This window comes from Cricetulus griseus, chromosome X, assembly GCF_003668045.3.
Source record: "Cricetulus griseus strain 17A/GY chromosome X, alternate assembly CriGri-PICRH-1.0, whole genome shotgun sequence".
Taxonomy (NCBI): domain Eukaryota; kingdom Metazoa; phylum Chordata; class Mammalia; order Rodentia; family Cricetidae; genus Cricetulus; species Cricetulus griseus.
Genome location: NC_048604.1, coordinates 615,956 through 637,601, shown reverse-complemented (window position 1 = coordinate 637,601; position 21,646 = coordinate 615,956). Strand labels below are relative to the sequence as shown.

At 40.1% G+C, this 21,646-nt stretch overlaps 1 protein-coding gene and 1 long non-coding RNA gene across 12 annotated transcripts in view; one reads left to right on the top strand and one right to left on the bottom strand.

The window, feature by feature from the left end:
• F8 (coagulation factor VIII) overlaps window positions 1-21,646 on the bottom strand; it is a 148,975-nt gene that overhangs the window by 13,627 nt on the left and 113,702 nt on the right. For 9 of the 11 annotated variants that reach the window (XR_003488308.1, XR_003488309.1, XM_027432495.2 and 6 more), the window contains 2 exons: window positions 21,421-21,506; window positions 8,088-8,243 (listed from right to left, as the gene is read on the bottom strand). Coding sequence is in view for 9 of the 11 variants with exons in the window: in XM_027432495.2 (XP_027288296.1) it covers window positions 8,088-8,243; window positions 21,421-21,506 (242 nt within the window). In the remaining 2 variants the exon portion in view is untranslated. Of the gene's footprint in view, window positions 1-8,087; window positions 8,244-20,990; window positions 21,083-21,420; window positions 21,507-21,646 lie in introns of those variants that run through there. The other 2 variants (XM_027432501.2, XM_027432500.2) reach the window with 2 other exon arrangements.
• On the top strand, window positions 14,495-17,028 carry LOC113837626. The gene is made up of 2 exons (XR_003488310.1): window positions 14,495-14,545; window positions 16,842-17,028. It is a non-coding gene; the product is annotated as an uncharacterized LOC113837626 (long non-coding RNA).

Genomic DNA, 21,646 nt, shown 5'->3' with positions numbered 1-21,646 from the left:
AAATATAAATTCCTCAGAAACATTTTTTAAATGTCCAACATTCTTAGCCATTAGGGAAATGAATTTTAAAACTGCTTTGGCTAAGATTTAAAGAAAGGACAACAAATCTGGCATGGATTCAAAGAAAGGGAAATACTTTTTCATTGCTGGTGAGAGTACAAACTGATGTAGACAGTATGAAAATTTATGTGGAGGTTCCTAAAAAGCTAGAAATAGACCTACCACATGATCCAGATATATTACTCTTGGGAATATACCCAAAGGACCCCATTTTATACTACAAAGATGCCTGCTATTCATTCATATTCATTGCTGTTCTATTCACAATAGCTAGGAAGTGGAAATGGCCTAGATGTCTATCAACTGATGAATAGACAAAGAAAATGTAGTACACAATGGAATATTACTCAATCACTAAGAAAAACAAAATTAGCCAGGTGTGGTGGAACACACCTTTAATCTAAGCACTTGGGAAGTAGAGGCAGACAGATACTTGTGAGTTCAAGGCCAGCCTGGTCTATATAATGAATTCCAGGACATCAAGGGATATGTAGAGAGACTCTGTTTAAAAAAGAAAAGAAAAACAAACTTATGAAAATTTCAGATATATCAATGGAGCTGGAAATAATCATTCTGAGTTGGATAACCTAGACCCAGCATAACAAACATCATTTTTTCAAATTTGTAGATTTTTGGCTTTGAATCAGATACATGTATTCTATGTGGAATACCCATGGAGGTCAGGAAATTAGTAAGGGGCTATAGAGGGGCTTTCAAGAGAGGGAAAGTAAAACTCACTTGTATATAGGGTTAAAAGGGAATAATGGAACAGGAAGGGTTATATTTGAGTGGGAGTGGGTAAGTCAGGTTAAGAGGAGGGAATATGAAGAGGTATAAATGACATGAAGGCCATTTTGAATAAGTCATATGAAAACCTACTACTGTTGATGATACTAAAATATACTTATATGGAGAGAGTTATAATGGAATTACCTTATAAAGAGACAGCAATATCCCCACTAGGTAGCAGAGGCTAACAAAGTGAAAGCCCAGTGTGAGGAATGGGCTATGATTTTTGCATGGCCAGTGAGTTTACATAGGCTCCCAAACATTGCAGGCTGTTTCCAACGTTATAAATTACCCCACAGAACTTTATGGTAAGACCATATTGCTGAAGACACCACACACTTCAGTCATATAACATAAAACTAAGCTGGCTCTGACAAAAAAGATTTATTCCTATTAGCTAGTTTTTATAGTGATGTGATGCAATGTATGCACACTTCCAGGGCAGAGACATAATCAACAATCTTACCCAGCTATGTACCCTGTGAGCTGCAATAATGACAGGTTTGGCCTGATTTTTTTTCTACTGGTTTAATAATGGCATAAATCTTATGAAAGTAACCAAACACTTTGTGCTTAGATCTAAGGCCTGTTCCACAAGATGAAACCCATAGCTAGCAACATTTTCAGGCCAAGAACCTGTTACTAGAGAGATTATAGGCCCTAGAAGAGAACTCAATACTATTATTCTGCCAAATTAACAGTATTAAACCACTCATCATCACTTATTACTGTCAACGCTCATCAGAGAAGCCTCTCTTTAAAGTAGATGGTGATTAACACAGAGACCCACAACTGGCCAAGGTGCAGAGAATAAGAGACTGCAGAATGCTCACAGCCCTACATGTAATGTACACACACACACACACACACACACACACACACACACACACACACACACACACACACAGCATTATATATATATATATAATGCCCCTCCTCCCAAGCTCAAGGATTATTGTGGAAGAGGATGTATAAAGAGTATAAAAGCCATAGGTAGTTGATAACTGCAAGGAAATGGTGTCTTCCAGACATAGCAGGACAGTTACACATATGAACTCTTAGTGGTTGTGTCAATATGCACAAGACCTACACAAGTTCAAGTCAGACCAAATCTCATCACAGAGAGGGGAGGTGGACATGAAGTCTCACTCCTAGTCAGGGAACTATTTATAACTGATAGCTGCTGGGAAATGTATAATCTACACTTTCTTTAAAAGTGTAGCTCAATCCAAGAGACTACAAAAACATACAGCTTACTGCTGTTGCCCTTGGTTGATCCCAGAAGCGGAAGGTAAGTTGCTACTGCTGAACACAATATGTACTTCAGAAACAGGACCCAGAGACTCTTAAGCTGAATGTGCCCTCTATGAGGACTAGCTTTCATGGTACCAGAAGGCACCATGCAAGCTTCCAAAGGAGGGAGGCAACCAATAGTCATACCCAGCTACTATGCCCATGAAATACTTCAATGACCAAAATGGCACAATAACCCTAAGGGTGCAATAGTGACATGCATAGCTTAATGGTAATCAACAGCTCTCTAATTGAATTTAAGACCCTCTCAGAAAGAGGGATATCATGCCTGGCACTGGAAACCTAGCTAACTACTCAGTGCTAATGAGGTATGGTTATTAGAGGAAAAGAATCTATAACCACTACTTTATGAAACCAGCATAATACCTAACAACAATCTATAAACATTTTTCTAATACCCATAGATAAGTGTAGTCTTGATCCCTCACCACTTATGGAAAACAACAACCAATCAATATTCAGAGTTGTGGATATATATCTACAAAACACTCCCACACCTAAGACTTAGGGGACATTGTAGAAGAGGGAGTGGAAAGATATTAAGAACCAGAGGATCAGAGAGTTTGCTGTGAGATTGTCTCTCCCAGTAATGTCAAAATCTATACCCATAACATCTCACCAACATGACTACCCAAATGTGAGTGGAACAAGGATGACACTAATGGACATGCTAAAATAGACAGGGAAACGCCCAAGAGGCTTCAACCCTAAACAAAGAACGATAGACAACTGAGGAAAGCCAGGAGTATTTGCTTGTTCAGTGCCAAATGGCCAGCCCTGAAAAAATAAATGCAAGTAATATTATACAGACTGAGCAGGTTATATTTAGGAACATATATTCATGCAATAACAATTGAAAAGGAGGACATGAATTTGAAGGATAGAAGGGTTATATGGGAGGATTTGGAAGGGAAAAATGGAAGAAAGGAATGTTATATAATAGTATGATAATAACACACACACACACACACACACACACAGAGAGAGAGAGAGAGAGAGAGAGAGAGAGAGAGAGAGAGAGAGTCAGACAGACAGACAGACAGACTGACCGACCGACCCCTGGAAACTCATCAGACTTCAGCAGGAGGCTCCACATTTAAAAGTATATGGGCAACATAAATTGGTGTAAAAAAAGTAAAGAAAAAGAGTAGCATTTGCTGCCATTGAAGTCTTAGACCCACCTGCACCCTCCAGAAGAGGTGAGCGTGGGGCCTTCTCCAGCCCACCTTCTACCCCTCCTTGGAGTCTCCTCACCCAGGGACTGCATGCAGTAGTCCCATCCCATGCATTGAATCCCTCAGAGACCTGGGGGCAGGCCAAACCATCCAGCATTTGCAGCCATTGGAGTTTTGGACCCCCCTGAACCCACTTGGAGAGAGCCTTACCAACTGGGAGAGGGAGAGACCCTACCTGCACCCACTGGAAGAAAGGGTGGGAAGATGATAGTAGAAGAACACATTCAACAACAGAAAGACTGATATGACACCACCAGAGCCTAGGGATTCTACACCAGCAAGACCTGAACATCCCAATACAGATGAAGAGAATGACCTCAAAAACAACTTCATGAGTCGGGTGATGGTGGCGCACGCCTTTAATCCCAGAACTCAGGAGGCAGAGGCAGGGGGATCTCTGTGAGTTTGAGACAAGCCTTGTTTACAACAGCTAGTTCCAGGACAGCCTCCAAAGTCACAGAGAAACCCTGTCTCAAAAAACAAAAACCAACAACAAAAAACAATTTCATGAAGCTGATAGAGACCCTCAAAGAGGAAATGAGAAAATCTCTTAAAGAAATAGAAGAAAAAACAAAAAATGCAAGAAATGGAGGAAAAGACAAAAATGCAAGAAATAAACAAATGATGATAAATGGGCTGAGAAAGAGATTAGAGAAACATCACCCTTCACAATAGCTACAAACAACATAAAATATCTTGGAGTAACTCTAACCATACATGTGAAAGACCTGAATGACAAGAACTTTGAGTCTTTAAAGAAAGAAATTAAAGAAGACACCAGAAAATGGAAAGATCTCCCACACTCTTGGATCGGTAGGATCAACATAGTTAAAAAGGTAATCATACCAAAAAAAAAAATCCAAAATTTAAAACAAAAAAACCTACAGATTCAATGCAATCTCTATCAAAATCCCAGTAGAATTCTTCATAGACCTTGGAAGAACAATATTCAACTTCATATGGAAAAACAAAAAACCCAAGATAGCCAAAACAAGCCTGTGCAATAGAGGAATTTCTGGAGGCATCACCATCTCAGACTTCAAGCTCTATTTTAGAGCTGTAGTCCTGAAAACAGCTTGGTATTGGCACAAAAATAGACAGGTAGACCAATGGCATCAAATTGAAAATCCTGATATTAGCCCACACACCTGCTAACACCTGATATTTGACAAAGAAGCTAAAGTTTTACAATGGAATAAAGAAAGCATCTTCAACAAATGGTGCTGGCATAACAGGATGCTGACATGTAGAAGACTGCAGATAGATCCTTATCTATCACCATACACAAAACATAAGTCCAAATGGATCAAAGACCTCAACATAAATTTAGCCTCTTAGAAGAGAAAGTGGGAAGTACCCTTGAATGAATTATTACAGGGGACCACTTCCTGAACATAACACCAGTAGTACAGACACTGAGATTGACAATTAATTAATGGGACCTTCTGAAATTGAGAAGCTTCTGTAAGGCAAAAGACACAGTCAACAAGACAAAATGCAGGCTACAGAATGGGAAAAGATATTCACCAACCCCACATCTGACAGAGGGCCGATTTCCAAAATATACAAAGAACTCAAGAAGCTAGTCACCAAAGCACCAAATAATCCAATTAAAAAGTAGGGTACAGGGCTGGAAGAATAGTTTAGATGTTAAAGGCTAGGCTTACAACCAAAAGGTGGGGGTATTAAACTAAATAGAGAATTCTCAATAGAAGAATCTGAAATGGCTGGAAGACACTTAAGAAAGTGCCCAACAAAATGGATGGAACTAGAAGAAACCATCCTGAGTGAGGTAACCCAGTCACAAAAAGACAAACATGGTATGCACTCACTCATATATGGTTTTTAGATATAGAGCAAGGGATTGCCTGTCTACAATCACACTGCCAGAGGAGCTAGAAAACAAGGAGGACCCCAAGAGAAGATTGCATAGTCCCTCGAAGAAGTGGGGGGACAAGAGCCCCTGAACAAAGTGGAGCACGTGGGGGGGGGAGGAAAGAAGGAGGTGGGAAGGGGAGAAGGGGAGGGGAGAACAAGAGGACTGAGACAGGGGAGGAATAGAAGAGGGCAAGAAAGGAGATGCCCTGATAGAGGGAGACAGTACAGGTTTGGAGAGAGGTCTGGCACAGGGAAAATGTTAGAGGATCCACAGGAATAACCCCAACTAAGAATCCAGGCAGTGGTGGAGAGGATACCATTGATACCCTTCCCCTATAATGAGATTGGTGTCTACCTTGGTTACCATTTGTAGAGCCTTCATACAGTAGCTGTTCAAAGCAGAAACAGGCACCTACAGCTAAGCACTGAATCATACTCCTGGAATCCAGTTGTGGAGAGGGAGGTGGGATGAGCAAAGGAGCCAAGATGGTACTAGAGAAAGTCACAGAAACAGTGGACCTGACCTACTGAGAGCATGGAGACCCTAGTCATAAAACTGGGGAAACAGCATTGGACCAAACCAAGCCCTCTGAATGTGGGTGCCAGCTAGAAGGCCAAGGCAGTCTATGAGACCTCTAACAGTGGAGCCAGCATTTATATGTAGAGCACAAATGGACTTTGGGATCCTGTTCCCTATGGAGGGATACTATTGCAGCCCAGGTACAGCAAGGAGGGCCTAGGCCCTCCCCCAAATGATGTGACAGACTTTGATGGTCCCCTGTGGAGGGCCTCACTATCCCTGGGGAGGAATTGGGAAATGGATTCGGGGGGTTGGTGGGGAACATGGGAGGATGGGAGCGTGAGGGAATGGGGAGATGGATATGTAAATATGAGTAGTAATTAAAGAATAAAAATGTTCCCAATAAAGAAGGAAATTAAGAAAAAAAAGTGCTCAGCATCCTTAGCCATCAGGGAAATGCAAATCAAAACAACTCTGAGATACCAACTGACAGATACCTGTCAGACAGCTAGAATCAGAAACATAAATGACAATTTATGCTGGCGAGGATGTGGAGAAAGGGGAACACTCCTACATTGCTAGTGGGAGTGCGAACTTGTAAGACCACTCTGCAAATCAGTATGGTGGTTTCTCAGGAAAATGGGAATCAGTCTACTTCAAGATCCAGCAATTTCACTCTTGGGAATAAATCCAAAAGAAGCACATTTATACAACAAGGGCATCTGTTCAACTATGTTCATAGCAGCATTATGTATAATAGCCAGAACCTGGAAGCAACCTAGATGCCCCTCAATTGAAGAATGGATGGAGAAAATGTGGCACATTTACACAATGGAGTACTACTCAGCGGGAAAAAAAAAAACAATGAAATCTTGAAATTCGAAGGCAAATGGATTGAACTAGATGAAACCATCCTGAGTGAGGTAACCCAGAAACAGAAAGACAAACATGGTATCTACTCACTCATAAGTGGATATTAGACATAGAGCAAAGGATAACCAGCCTACAATCCACAACTCCAAAGAAGCCAGGAAACAAGGAGGACCCTAAGAGAAACATAGATGATCCCATGGAGAAGGGGAATGGGACAAGATCTCCTGAGCAAATTCGGAGCATGGGGGAAGGGGGGAGGGAGGTAGGAGAAAGAGGAGGGGAGAAGAGAACATGAGGGATCAGGAAAGTCTAGTTGGGAGGAGAATAGAGAAGGAGAGCAAGAAAAGAGATACCTCAATAGGGAGAGCCATTATAGGCTTAAAGAGAAGTCTGGCACTTGGGCAATGTCCAGGGATCCACAAGGATGACCCTGACTAAGAAACTAAGCAATAGTGGGGAGGCTACCTTAAATGCCCTTCTCCTATAAGGAGATTGATGACTACTTTAAATGCCACCCTAGAGTATTCATCCAGTAGCTGATGGAAGTGGAGACCCACAGCTAAGCACTGACTGAGCCAAAGTCCTGGAATCCAGTTGTAGAGAGGGAGGAGTGATGAGCAAAGGGGTCAAGATCATGCTGGGGAAACCCAACTGGTGACCTGAGCAAGTGGGAGCTCACAGATCCCAGTCTGACAGCTGGGGAGCCAGCATTGGACTAAACCAGGCACCATGAAGGTGTGTGTCAGTTGGGAGACCTGGGCAATCTATGGAGCCTCTGGTAGTGGAACCAGTATTTCTCCCTAGTGCACGAAAGGGCTTTGGTAACCCATTCCCTATAGAGGGATACTCTGTTAGCCTAGACACATGCGGGAGGGCCTAGGTCCTGCCCCAAGTGATGTGACAGACTTTGATGACCCCCCATGGAAGGCCTCACCCTCCCTTGGGAGTAGATGGGGGTGAGAATGGGAGGACAGGAGGGAAAGGGCACTGGGATTGGTATGTAAAATAAGATTGTTTCTAATTTAAATAAAAATTCATTAAAATTTAAAGACCCATAAAATGATTGAGTGTATATATGATAAAAAGAACTTATAGCTATTTAATTTCCTTGAACTTACTTTTAGAGAATAAATTTCCAAGGTTTTCCCATCCTTTCATGTACAAGATAGATCTTAATCTCCATTCATGGTTTTGGCTGAGAAACTATAGATCCCTAAGAAAATTCACATTGTCATAATACAACATGTTTGTATTTTTATCATGTATGAAAGCATTAACACTTTGACTTTTTTGTATGTCCATAAACATTAATATTAACCTACAGGAAGAAAATTCATTTTGGGGGATTTTAGGCTGTACCATCTGTCAAACTCTCTTTAAAGTTTTCATGCACTCTCATGAAAGAACTAATTACATACCATTAAAGTTCCAGTGGAATTTCCTCGATAACTCAACCACTTCTTTCCATCAAGACTATACATGATGATAAACTGTGAGATGTAGAGGCTGGAAAATTTCTGACGGGCACCCTGAGTCTTGATGCCATGAATAATCATTGGTGTCAACAGATCTACCTACCAATTAAAACAACAACTTATTTTATTGGTTTTAAAGTGCATATTACACTCTGAAAATAAGTATTTATTGTTATTAGTTATCTACTTAGGAAGACTCTAGTGCTACAAATTACCTTGCATGGTAAGGGGAAGCAGGCACCAGTGTTGAAATATGAACATGTATGTATTTAAAGCCATGTAGGAAAGATATTTATTGAATTATCGATTTCCTGGTAAACCAGGTCACTTTCAAATCACTGAGTCATTTCCTCCTCATATACATCCATGGGGCTGCACATAGAAACCAGAATGGTCTAATGCTTTACCAATACTTTTGCACCAACTAAAACTAATTTCCTCCCCTTCCTAGATAGAACTATCTCTGTAATACTATCAGGAATAAACCATTATTGTAGCACGAATTCTAATTGTTATTAGCTGGGGTTAAAGCTGAAGATCAGAGAAGCAAAGCAGCCAGCCACTAGAGAGTTCTCACCTCTACAGGCGGTCCTGTCCTCAGACTGCATCTCCAGACTGCATTTGTCTCCACCAAACCTGAGACTGCACTGAGCTCCTGTCTCCTCCCACTTTATATTCCTTTCTAGTGCTGGGATTAAAGTTGTGAGATACCGAGTACTGAGATTACCTGTGAGTGAGCTCTGTTTCTCTTTTAGACTGGATCAATTTCATGTAGCTCAGGGTGGCATTGAATTAACAGAGATCTGTCTGCCTCTGTCTCCTGAGTGTTGGGATTAAAACTGTTTACCATCACTGCCTGGTCTTTATGGCTAACTAGTGTGGCTAGCTTTGCATTCTGATCTTCAGGCAAGCATTATTTGTTAGATCATAAACAAAATATCACCATACATTATACCTCTTTCAAATGTTAATTGAAAAAAATATTTTTCATGCTTAGTCTTCCCTGACTCAGACAAATTAAGTACTGCTTTACCTGAGTTTCTACTTCATGTTATATATAATACCTTTATTCTAGCAAATTATTGTACTACATAATAAAGGTGCTTTGCTTGTCTTCCTCTCTTATATTGGATTGAGTTCTTCTTATGTCCTTGTTTATATGTAAAGTGAAGGTAATGTTTATCTCGAAGGATTAAAGAGGTAATAAATGTAATATGATGAATCTAATAACTAATACACACTAATAAATAAGCAAGTATTTCATCTATCTCTGGTATCTAACATGGTAGTATGTAAATGTTGATACTTAGAAAATGTTTTGGAGCCAGGCGTTGGTGGCGCATGCCTTTAATCCCAGCACTCGGGAGGCAGAGGTAGTCAGATCTCTGTGAGTTCGAGACCAGCCTGGTCTACAAGAGCTAGTTCCAGGACAGCCTCCAAAGCCACAGAGAGAAACCCTGTCTCAAAAAAATGTAAAAAAAGAAAATGTTTTGGGTCTGGGTTACCTCACCCAGGATGATTTTTTCCATTCCATCCATTTGGCTGCAGATTTCATGATGCCATTGCTTTTTTTCTACTGCTGAGTAGTACTCCCTTCTATAAATGTTCCCACTCATAAGTAGATATTAGAAGTAAAGCAAAGGATAACAAGGCTATAATCCACAACTCCAGAGAACTATGTAAAAAGGAATACCTTAATACCTCATTTTGGCCAAAGAAGCTAAAATTATACAATAGAAAAATGAAAACATCTTCATCAAATGGTGCTGGCATAACTTGAGGTTGGCATGTAGAAGATTGCAAATAGATCCATATCTATTTCCATGAACAAACCTCAAGTCCAAGTGTATCAAAGACCTCAACATAAATCCACACTGAGCCTCATAGAAGAGAAAGTGGGAAAGTAGCCATGAATGGATTGGCACAGGAGACAACTTGCTAAAAATAAAATGCCAATATTACAGACACTGAGAGCATCAATTGATAGATGGGACTTCATAATACTGAGAAGCTATTGTAAGGCAAAGGACACTGTCAAGAAGACAAAATGACAGTCTACAGAATGAAAAAATATCTTCACCCACACCACATCTGAAAGAAGGCTGATTTCCAAAATGTACAAAGAACTCAAGAAACTAGTAACAAAAACACCAAATAATCCAATTAAAAAGTGGTGTACAGATATGAACAGAAAGTTTTCAACAGAAGAAACTCAAATGGCTGAAGGACATTTAAGGAATTGCTCAACACCCTTAGCCATCAGAGAAATACAATAACTTTAAGAAACCATCTTACACCTGTCAGAATGGCTAGAATCAAAAACACCAATGACAGCTTATGCTGGAGAGGATGTGGAAAAGGGTGAATACTCCTCCATTGCTGGTGGGAGTGCAAACTCATACAGCCACTTTGGAAATCAGTATGGCGGCTTCTCAGAAAATTGGGAATCAATCCACCTCAAGACCCAGCAATACCACAAGGACATCTGTTCAACTATGTTCATAGCAGCATTATGTGTAATAGATAGAACATGTAAGCAACCTAGATGCCCCTCAACCAAAGAATGGATAAAGAAAATATGGTACATTTACATAACAGAGTACTACTTAATGGTGAAAAACAATGACAGATTGAAATTTGCAGACAACTTCCCCTATAATGAGATTGATTACTATCTTAAATGCCATCCTAGAGCCTCATCCAGTAGCTGATGCAAGCAGAATCAGAGATACACAGCTAAGAACAGAGCCAAAGTCCTGGAATCCAATTGTAGAGACAGAGGAGTGATGAACAAAGGGGTCAAGACCATGCTGGGGAAACCCACAGAAACATCTGACCCTAGCAAGTGGGAGCTCATGGACCTCAGTCAGACAGCTGGGGAACCAGCATACAACCAAAGCAGGCCCCCTGAACGTGGGTGTTAGTTAGGAGGCCTGGGCAGTCTATGGGGCCTCTGGAAGTGGAACCAGTATCTATCTCTTGTGCACAAATTGACTTTGGGAGCCCATTCCCCATGGAGTGATATACTCTCAGTCTAGATACACAGGGGAGGGCCTAGGGCCTGTCGTGAATGATGTGACAGACTTTCATGATCCCTCATGGGAGGCCTCACCCTCCCTGGGGAGTTGATGGAGTTGGGCAGCGGGCATGGAAGGATGGGAGAGAGAGGGAACTGGGATTGGTATATAAAATAAAATTGTTTCTAATTTAAATGAAAATTATATAAAAAAAGAAATTTGCAGGAAAATGGACAGAGATATAAAAAGAAACAGAGAGAGGTAATACAGATACAGAAAGACAAATATGGCATGTACTCACTCATATGTGGATTTTAGACATAAAGCAAATGATAACCAGCCTACAGACCACAACCCCAGAGAATCTAGGTAACAAGGAGTACCCTAAGAGAAACGTACATGAATCTGCCAAGGAAGTGGAAATAGACAAGAGCTCCTGAGTAAAATGGGAGTATGGGAGGGAGGGGAAGAGTAGAAGGGGAGAGAAGAGGAGTGAGGAGGTGTGGTGAGAACAGGAGAGAATGAGATGTTCAAGTTGGGGGAAGGACAGAGAAGGAGAGCAAGGAAAGAAATATCTTGATAGAGTGAGCCATTATGGGGTTAACAAGAAACCTGGCACTAGGGAAATTCCAGGAATCCACAAGGATAACCACAGATAAAACTCTAAGCAATAGTGGAGAGAGTGCCTGAACTGGCCTTCCCCTGTAATCAGATTGAAGACTATAGTAATTGTCAGCATAGAACCTTCATCCAGTAACTTATGGAAGCAGATGTGGAGATCCACAACTTACCATTGGGATTCCTGGAATTCAGTCAAAGACAGAGAGGATCAGTAATATGAGCAAAGGGATCAAGATCATGATGGGGAAACCCACAGAAATAGCTGACCCGAGCTGGTAGGAGTTCACTGACTCCAGACTGACAGTTGGGGAACCTGAATAGGACCTAACTAGGCCCTCTGTATGCAGGCGACAGTGGATGGCTTGAGAAGTTTGTGAGGCCACTAGCAGTGGACCAACATCTAACTCTAGTAAATGAACTGGCTTTTTGGAGCCCATTTCTTATGGAGAGGTACCTTGCTCAGTGTAGACACAGGGGGGAAGGGCCTTGGTTCTGCACCAATGTGGTGATGGGATAGACTTCATTGACTCCCCATGGGAGGCCTAATCCTCTCTGAGGAGCAGATGGGGGGAAAGGTTAGAGGAGTAGGAGGAAGGGAGGGGAACTGGGATGGGTATGTAAAGTAAAATAAAAAAGAATGCCCCCCATAGGCTCATTTAATTGAATGCACAGTCATTGGGGAGTGGCACTACTAGGAGATGTGGCCCTGTTGGAGTAGGTGTGGCCTTGTTGGAGGATGTATATCACTGGAGGTGAGCTTTGGGGTTTCAAAAGCTCAAGCAAGCCCCAGTGCCTCTCTCTTCCTGATGACTGTGGATCCCGATGTAGAGCTCTCAGCTCCTCTTCCAGCACCATATTTGCCTGCATGCTGCCATGCTTCCCAACCATGATCATAAAATGCAATAAACCTCTGAAACTGTAAGCTAGCCCAATTAATTGTTTTCCTTTATAAGAGTTGCAGTGGTCCTGTTGTCTCTTCATAGCAATAGAATACTGACTAAGACAAAATACATATTACTATGATCACTTGACTTTTTGTTTAATGACCATCTTCTGTTGATTATAAGTAACATTCATATAGCTACCCATTAAAAGAATATTTCTAGTGTTTACTATGCATAAAACATTTATAAAAAAAGAAAGAAAATTCCTCAGTCAGGAGGGAGGGAAAATTGGCTGGGAGATTCATATATATATATATATATATATATATATATATATATATATATATATATATAATGATTGGGCTATACAGAAACTATACAGAAACCTGTATGACATTTTCTTAATTAGTGCTTTAATGGGGGAGGTCCTTCTGTGTATATGATTGTCTTATTGGTTGATAAAAGGTACTGTTGGCCAATAGGAAAAAAAGATAGGTGGAACTAGGAGTCAAGGAGGATTCTGGGAAAGGTAGGAGAAAGTGCAGAGTCACCATATGAGCCTGGGAAGATAGACATTTGCTGCTGGCATCCAATAAGTCTTATAAAATATATAGATTTATGATAATTAAGACTGAGCTAGAAGATGAGAAATCCTAGTCATTGGGCAAGCAGCATTTGTACCTAATATAAGTCTCTGTATGTTACTTGGGACCTTAACGTGGTGGCAGGCAGAACTTGGGTGTCCTGGTGGAAAGTGCCCACGTGGCAGCAGGGCTTGGGCGGCTTGGTGGAAAGACTTATTGTTACAGTGCTTGATGTGATAGGGCCCATTCTATTGGGGGTGGTTCCATCCCTGGGTAGTCCTGGGTTTTAAAAGAAAGCAGGCCAAACGAGGCATATTGAGCAAGCCAGTGAGCAGCACCCCCTATGGCCTCTACATCAGTGCCTGTCCCCAAGTTCCTGCCTGTTTGAGTTCCTGTCCTGATTTCCTTTGATGATTAACAGTGCTATGGAAGTGTAGCCAAAAAAACGTTTTCCTCCCCAATTTACTTTGGTCATGGTGTTTCATCACAGTGATAGAAACCCTAAGACAAGATCCTCCCTTTCTTCCATTTTGGAATTGTAATGTATATTCTGTACTATTGTACATTGGAAGTATGCGATCTGCTTTTTGGTTTTGATTTTTTACAGGGGTTACTGTTAAGAGATTGCTCTGAGTCTCAGAAGAGACTTTGAGTTGTGGATTTTTAACAGTGATAAGCCTGTGGGAGCTGTACTGACTGACTGACTTTATGTGTCAACTTGATACAAGCTAGATTCATCAGAGAGGAAAGAGTACCAATCAAGGAAATGCCTCCATGAGATCCAGCTTTAAGATATTTTATCAATTAATGATAAATGGCAGAGGGTCTAGCCCATAGTGGGTGGTACCATCCCTGGTATGGTGTTCCTGGCTTCTATAAGAAAGCAGTTTGAGCAAGTCAGATGGAGCAAGCCAGTAAGCAGCACCCCTCCATGACTTCTGCATCAGTCAGCTCCTGCCTCCAGGTTCCTGGCCTGTTTGATTTCCTGGCCTGACTTCCTCCAAATGATGTACTATTGATGGGGAATGTACTACTGTGTATGTTTATCTTATTGATTATTGAATAAAATACTGTTTGGCCAATGAGACAGCAAGTTAGACGGAACTAGGAATCAAAGAGGATTCTGGGAAATGTAGTAGAGAAGTGCTGATCCAGGCAGGAAGTGACATAGCAAGGAGACTCATATTTAAGCGAAAGAGAAACAGAAAGGGCCCTCTTTTTTCCCCTCGGCTCCTGCTCCAATGGCACGATGTGATCCACCAGCTAGGAGGGATGCCAATAAGGCGTCCGATAAGGTAAGTCTTATAAAATATATAGATGTATGATAATTGAGACTGAGCTAACAGATGAGAATCCTAGTCATTGGCCAAGCAGCATTGTAACTAATACAAGTCTCTCTGTGTATTCATTTGGGCCTAACTCGGGCAGGCGGCTGTCGTAAAGCTCACACGTGGCAGTGGGGCTCAGGCGGCTTTTGGCAGAAAGATTTATAGTAACAGACTATGATCTGGAAGTGTAAGCCAAATAAATCATTTCCTCCCCAACTTGGTTTTTGGTCATGGTGTTTTGTCTCAGCAATAGAAACCCTAACTAAGATAGGAGCTTTAAACTTAGTGTAGTGGAAACTTCCTGAAGTTTATGAGGGTGATCATACTAAAGACTCCTAGTAATGAAAGATATGGAGCCTGAACTGGACATCTTAGGTAACCTGGCAAGTCTCTCTGTGGTTAGACCAGGGCACCAACCTAGCCACAAAACCTTCAACCCACACCTGTCTAGCCTGCAAGATGTGTTGAGGCAATGGTTGCTCAGAGCTTGTGAGAGTGGCCAACCTTTGACTGGTATAACTTGAGAGCCAAGCCACAAGATGGAGCCTATGCCTGACAATGCTTGGATGACCAGGAACCAGAAGCTGATGCTCAGGGTAGAACCAAAGATAACCTACAGAAAAAAGGAAATAATTCCTAACAATATTCTGCTATACTCTATAGACCAGTTCCTAGTCCAATTGTCATCAGAGAGCTTCCTCCAGCAGCTGATGGGATCAGTTGCAGACATTCATAACTAAACATTAGGCAGAGCTCAGGAGACCCTGTGGAAGTAGGGAAAGAAGGACTGTAGGAGCCAGAAGAGCCAAGGATACCAGAAAAACACAGCCCATAGAATCAACTAAGCATGGATCATAGGGGCTCACAGAAATATAAGTGGCAATCACGGAGCCTGCATGGGTCTGCAAAGGTCATTTGCATACACACTGTGGTTGTTTAGCTTGGGGTATTTGTGGGATTCCTAATAGTGGTAGAGAGGGTATCTCTGATTCTTTTTGCCTGCTCTAGGGACCATTTTCCTCCTACTGGATTGCCTAGTCTTTTTACATCTTGTTATGCTATGTTTGGTTGCTATCCCTGGGAAGCTTGTTTTTGAAGGAAACAGAGGAGGAGTGGATCTGGGGGAGAAGGGATGGAGGGCTGGAAGGAGTGGAGGGAGTGGAGGCTGCTGTCTGGTTGTATTGTATGAAAGGAAAATATATTTTCTGCCTTGTGATATGACTACAAACCTATAGGGGCCAGGGAGTGGAATACTGTGGTTTGAATAAGAATGGCCCCCATAGGCTCATACATTCAAATATTGGTCATCAGGGAGTGGCACTATTTGAGAGAGATTAGGAGGTATGACAATAAGCAAGCTCCAATTAAACATTTTCCTTTTTAAGAGTTTCCATGGTTCATAGTGTCTCTTAACAGCAATAGAATACTAAGACTACTATACTAATTACTACTAAGACTACTACTACTAACCTACTAACCTACTACTGTAGAAGATACACATACATACAGAGAAGAGGGGGATGCAGGGAGAGAATGGGAGAGAGAGGAAAAGAAATAGAGAATATTAAAATGGAGTTATTCTACAATAGAGCAACAATGCCTCTACTAGATTCCACAGATAACAAATAAAAAGCCCAGTGCTAGGAATGGGTTACTATTTTGGAGTTCTTAGTCAATGAGGTCACACAGATCCCCAAACATGGCAGGCTATTTCTAATGCTATTGTTTACCCTCTAGAACTTGATGGTAAGACCCAACTGCTGAAGACACCATGCACTTGAGTTATAGAACATGGACAAAATCAAGCTGGCATTGACCTGGAAGCTTCACCCATAGTGGCCAGCTTTCATAGTGCAAGAATTTTCTATGCACACTGCCTGGAGAGAAAAGTAGTCAAAATATTTTCTAACTATGAACTTTGTAAACTACAGTAACAACTGATCTGACAAGATATGTCCACTGGTGTGATAATGGCACAAATGTTATTGAAGTGACCAATAACTTTCTGCTTGAATCTAAGACATGTCCCATGACTCAGAATCCATACCTAACACTGTTAAAGGGTCCAAGAACTTGTGTTTAGATAAGTCATAGACCCTAGAGGAGGACTGTTGTATAATAAATAAAAGACCCAGAGACTGATATTGGGGTTCAAATTTAAGCTGAAGATAAAATCAAAGCAGCTATTCACTAGCTCTTACTCTATCTCAGACTGAAAGGAGATCCTAACTCTACCAAACTTCTGACTGTAACCTCTCTTCAGCATGACTGGAGAATCCTGGGATTTCAATGTCTTTCTATCCTCAATGTGGCTGGAAAATGAATCCTCCTATCCTCAATGTGACTGGAGAATGAGTGCCTGATCCTGACTACTGAAGACCCTGCTCCTGTCTTTTATACCTCTCTAGTGCTGAGATTAAAGACCTGTGATCCCAGGTCCTGAGATCGTCTTTGTGTGAGTTGTTTCTCTTTTGGACTGAATCAATCTTGTGTAGATCTGGGTGGCATTGGACTCACAGAGAGTTATCTACTTCTTAATCCTTAGTTCTAGAATTAAAGGTGTGTACCACTACCTCCTAGCTTCTGGCTGCTGGGATTAAAGGTGTGTATCACCACTGCCTAATCTCTCTATTTTGAGGCTGACTTTGCTTTCTGAATCCTCAGGCAAGATTTAATAAATCATAAGTAATACATCACTACAATCCCCCTTTTTATCTAATACTAAAAGAAAAACTACTGACATAAGAAAAACTATATACAATAAGTATATTCAATATATACAGGCAACAAGTTCATCGACAATGTCTAGTTCATTTATATTTGACAAATTTAGAGAAAATATCTAGTTCATTTGCATTTTGACAAATTCAGAGAAAATCCTTCATTATCTGTCCTATCTTGGTGAGTCCAAAGTCTTGTACATAATGTAATTTTTCAACAAATTTTAAAATTAATTTTTTTACATTCCAATCCCTGGCCTCTTATCTGCTCCTCAGAGAGGGTAAAGAATCACCTAGGTAATCTACTAAGTCTGTCCCATCATCTCATTGAGGCAGGACCAAGGCACCTCCCCACCCCACACTCCTGTGTCTGGGCTGGGCAAGGCATATCTCCACATAGAATGGGCTCCACTAAGTCAGTTTGTACATTAGAGTTAGATCTTGGACCAACTGCCAGTGGTCTCATATAATGCCACAGCTGCACCATTGTCACCTATATTAAGGTACTCTAGTTTGGTCTTATGCAGGTTGTCCATGTAATTTATTTTCTATTCTAATTTGCATTATCAAATTGTTTTTAATGTTTCTCAAGCTTTTACACTTTACATATCTTTTAGTGAGTTTCTTTTCTGAGTCTGGTAAACAATGAAAACTTATAACTCTTCAATTCTGTCAAAGACCCAAGAAGGAAATAATATTAACTGAGAAAACAGGAAGTGCAAGCAAGCCACTTCCAAAAATGTGAGAAATGACAGAAATAGCTGACTGCCTGGACAGTCACCCAAGATTCCTCTGCATTGTTGGTGCATCCATCTTTGGACTATAGACCTAGCATCTCTGACAGACTTTTCTGTGAAGTAGGATTTTCTGAAGGCTGTCTCGCCTTGCCTTGGCAAGGTTTTGCAGTCACACTCTTGTGTCCTGCTAGTCCAATTTGGACAGCAAACTGTCAACAGTTGAGGCAAGGGTACTTTCTTGCCCCATGGCTACTTTGGCTACAAAAAGTGAACTCCATGTGTAGTTTCTTTGATGCCCATCATCTTCTCTGAAGTAGATTGGTGCTGCCAGGAGCAGACATGTCTTGTCATAAAAATATCTATGTTATTAAAACATTTAAAATGACATATTCTATAGATCTCTGAATTGTTTGAAGATGACCTATCTATCTAATATATATATATGTTTGAGTTTGAAAACATACCTAATATGATTACATGTTCGATTGTAATAGGTGACTAGTTACTCACCGCATTTCCTTATTATCTTATATAGCTGGTAATAATAATTTTCTAGAACTAGAAATTTGCATTACATTGATAAATGAACTATATAGGTACAATACCTTGAACAAGATTAGATACATATGTACAATATGTTTTAACAAATTAATTTCAAGTTTGTATCAATATACAGTATTTGTATATTACATACAGAAGTCCAATTCATTGTAAAATATTTAAAAGTAGTAGTTGCTTTTTAAGAGTAGATTCAATAATCTGCCTTTTCATGTCATATCTGCACTTCTTAGAAGAGATTCAATAATCTATGTTTTTATCTTATGATATCTGTATCCTCCCTTTTTTTCAAGAGTAGATTCAATAATCTATCCTTTTATCCTATCTGTATCCTTTTTTCCAAAACAAAAACCTTGAATGTAATACCCTTTGTTCAACTTTTTCTTGACTGTAACTAATAACATTTTGTAACCAATCCCCTTCATCAATGACAAATATCCATAACCTATTGAGTGGCAAAAACCCACCCACTCCACTTCTTGGGAATGTGGGTGCCATGTTCTTAAAGTTACTTCCTGCTGTCTGAGGGCAACGACATTTTTAGGGGATCCTGAAAAAATGGGTTAACTGTCAAGCTGTATTATTTTTGTTCAGTCTATGCATAATGGGAAAGTGTAGGGCTTGTCTCAAGTCTTGGGTAGAGTAGTCTGTGAGACTGGATCATCTCAGCTAGCCTCCTCAAAATTGTTCTGAGCAGTGTCGATGAGACTATATCATCTCAGCTGGTCACCTTGAAATTGTTTTGAGCAGTGTCTGTGAGATTGGATCAACTCTGCTGGCCACCTCAAAATTGTTCTGAGCAGTTTGTAGTCCTAAGTCGATCTTTAGTTGGAATTGTTCAGCTTAATGATGTTGTCACAGTCCTGGTGAAATTATTGTGAGGTTCCATATTCTTTTTTTAAAAATTTGTTTGATTGTTTTGTTTTGCAAGACAGGTTTTCTCAATACCATTATTTTGTTAAATGGACATAGTATTAAAATGACTTCTAATGACTTATTGCTATACTTATAGCTCAGTGTATTTCTCAACCCTCATCCTTTCTTTATAAGAATTTCTGTGGTCATGGTGTTTCTTCAAAACAATAAAAACTCTATCTTATCTATCTATCTATCTATCTATCTATCTATCTATCTATCTCTATCCAACTGGTCAACATCCAAAGAATAAGAGACTGTGGAGTACTCAGCCTTAAGTGGGACATACATATCAAACCCCTCCTGCAACTCAGGAATTTTTATGGAAGATGGGTTGGAAAGATAGTAAGAGCCAGAGGTACTCAATAACAACAAGGGAATAGTGCTTTTCAAATATAACAGGGTAGTTATATATATGAATTCAAAGCCATTGCGACAATATGCACAAGATCTGCACAAGCTCCAGGCAGAAAAATATCAACATAGAGGGAGAGGCGAAGTGGGTGCAAGATCCCACCACTAGCTGATGAGCTTTTGGCATTAAAAAGCTGCTGGAAAAAGAAAGTCAGTGTTCTTCAAGATGAGCTGTACAATACAAGCTAGATTTGAAATGGAAAGAAATAAAAGAAAAAATCTTAAAAGTTGGGTGGAAAGGTAAGGGAGAGTAGAGAGAGTGATTAAGGAAATGGTTGTGGGGAGGTTAATATGTTCAAAATGCATTATAAAAAATTCTCAAAGAATTAATAAAATATTTGTAAAAATAACATGAAGAGTAACTGACAAATACAACTGACATTAATCTCTGGTCTCCACATGCATTATGCATAGGTGCACACATACATGTATATAAATACATACATACCACATATGCATTCACACAAAGATTAAAAATAAAAAGATAAATTTCATGTTCATTTTAATATGGCTTCTAAAAATGCAAAATAATACATTTGATTTGCATTTGTGGTGCACATCATATCTCCATTAGTTAGGGTTCCTCTATAAGAAATAGCAAGGTGAGACAAGTTGAAAGACTGCATGCATTTAAAATAGTTGAGCTAACCTGCCTAAAGCATTACTCCATTTAGTTTACCATATTTGACTACATTAATAATTAATACACAAGGGATACAAATTCCTGAAAAAGACATATTTAATTATACAAAAGAAGCTACAATGTACTTGCCTTTAAGATGAAGGACTGAACTACTTATTTTGTACAAAATGAAGATCATCAGAGGACTCAGGGGTACCTACTCAGGTGGAGATATATATCATAGAATGTAGAATATATGGTCTTGAAAGGTAGAAAATTCAATTATAGAATCATTGTGATGCTATATTCCAAGTAGAAAGAAATGGGACACATCTGTATATTTAATTCTATTCCCAAGTGTCTTAATTAGGGTTTTCTTGCTGTGAAGAGACACCATGACCACAGAATCTCTTATAAAGGACAACATTTAATTGGGGTTGACTTACAGTTCAGAGGTTTAGTTCATTATTGTCATGGCAGGAAGCATGGTGGCATGCAGGCAGACATGGTGTTGGAAAGGTAGCTGAGAGTTCTACATCTGGATCCACAGGCAGCAGAAAGAGAATGTCACTTGAGCATCTAAGACCTCAAAGCATGCCCTCATTGACACCTTCTTTCAATGAGGTCACACCTACTCTGCCAATGCCATACCTCCTAATAGTGGCATTCCCTATGGGCCTATTGGGGTCATTATTATTGAAACCACCACACCAAGTATTCATTTGTGAATATTTTTGCACAAATTAATAAGTCACTCTATTCTACAATTTCCTTCTAAGTTATTGGATGTTTTATGGGAGACACTACAGAATAAAAGGGCATAATATCATGGTTTGAATTTGTCGAATATTGATATATTTCTCATAGTTTTCTGACCTTGATCCAAGAAAAGGGCTCCTTGGTACTCCAGGCATTGATTGATCCAGAATGATGAAGTCTGGCCAGGTTTGGGGTCCACTGACCTTTGTCCAAGAAAGAAGAGAGAGATTATATTATTTTATATTCAACTGTATCTTAAAAACGTTGGAACAATAGTATTATCTAGAGAAAGCTTAATACTTGCTGTGGAAGAGATAGAGAAAAGCATAAAAGTTTTGTAGTA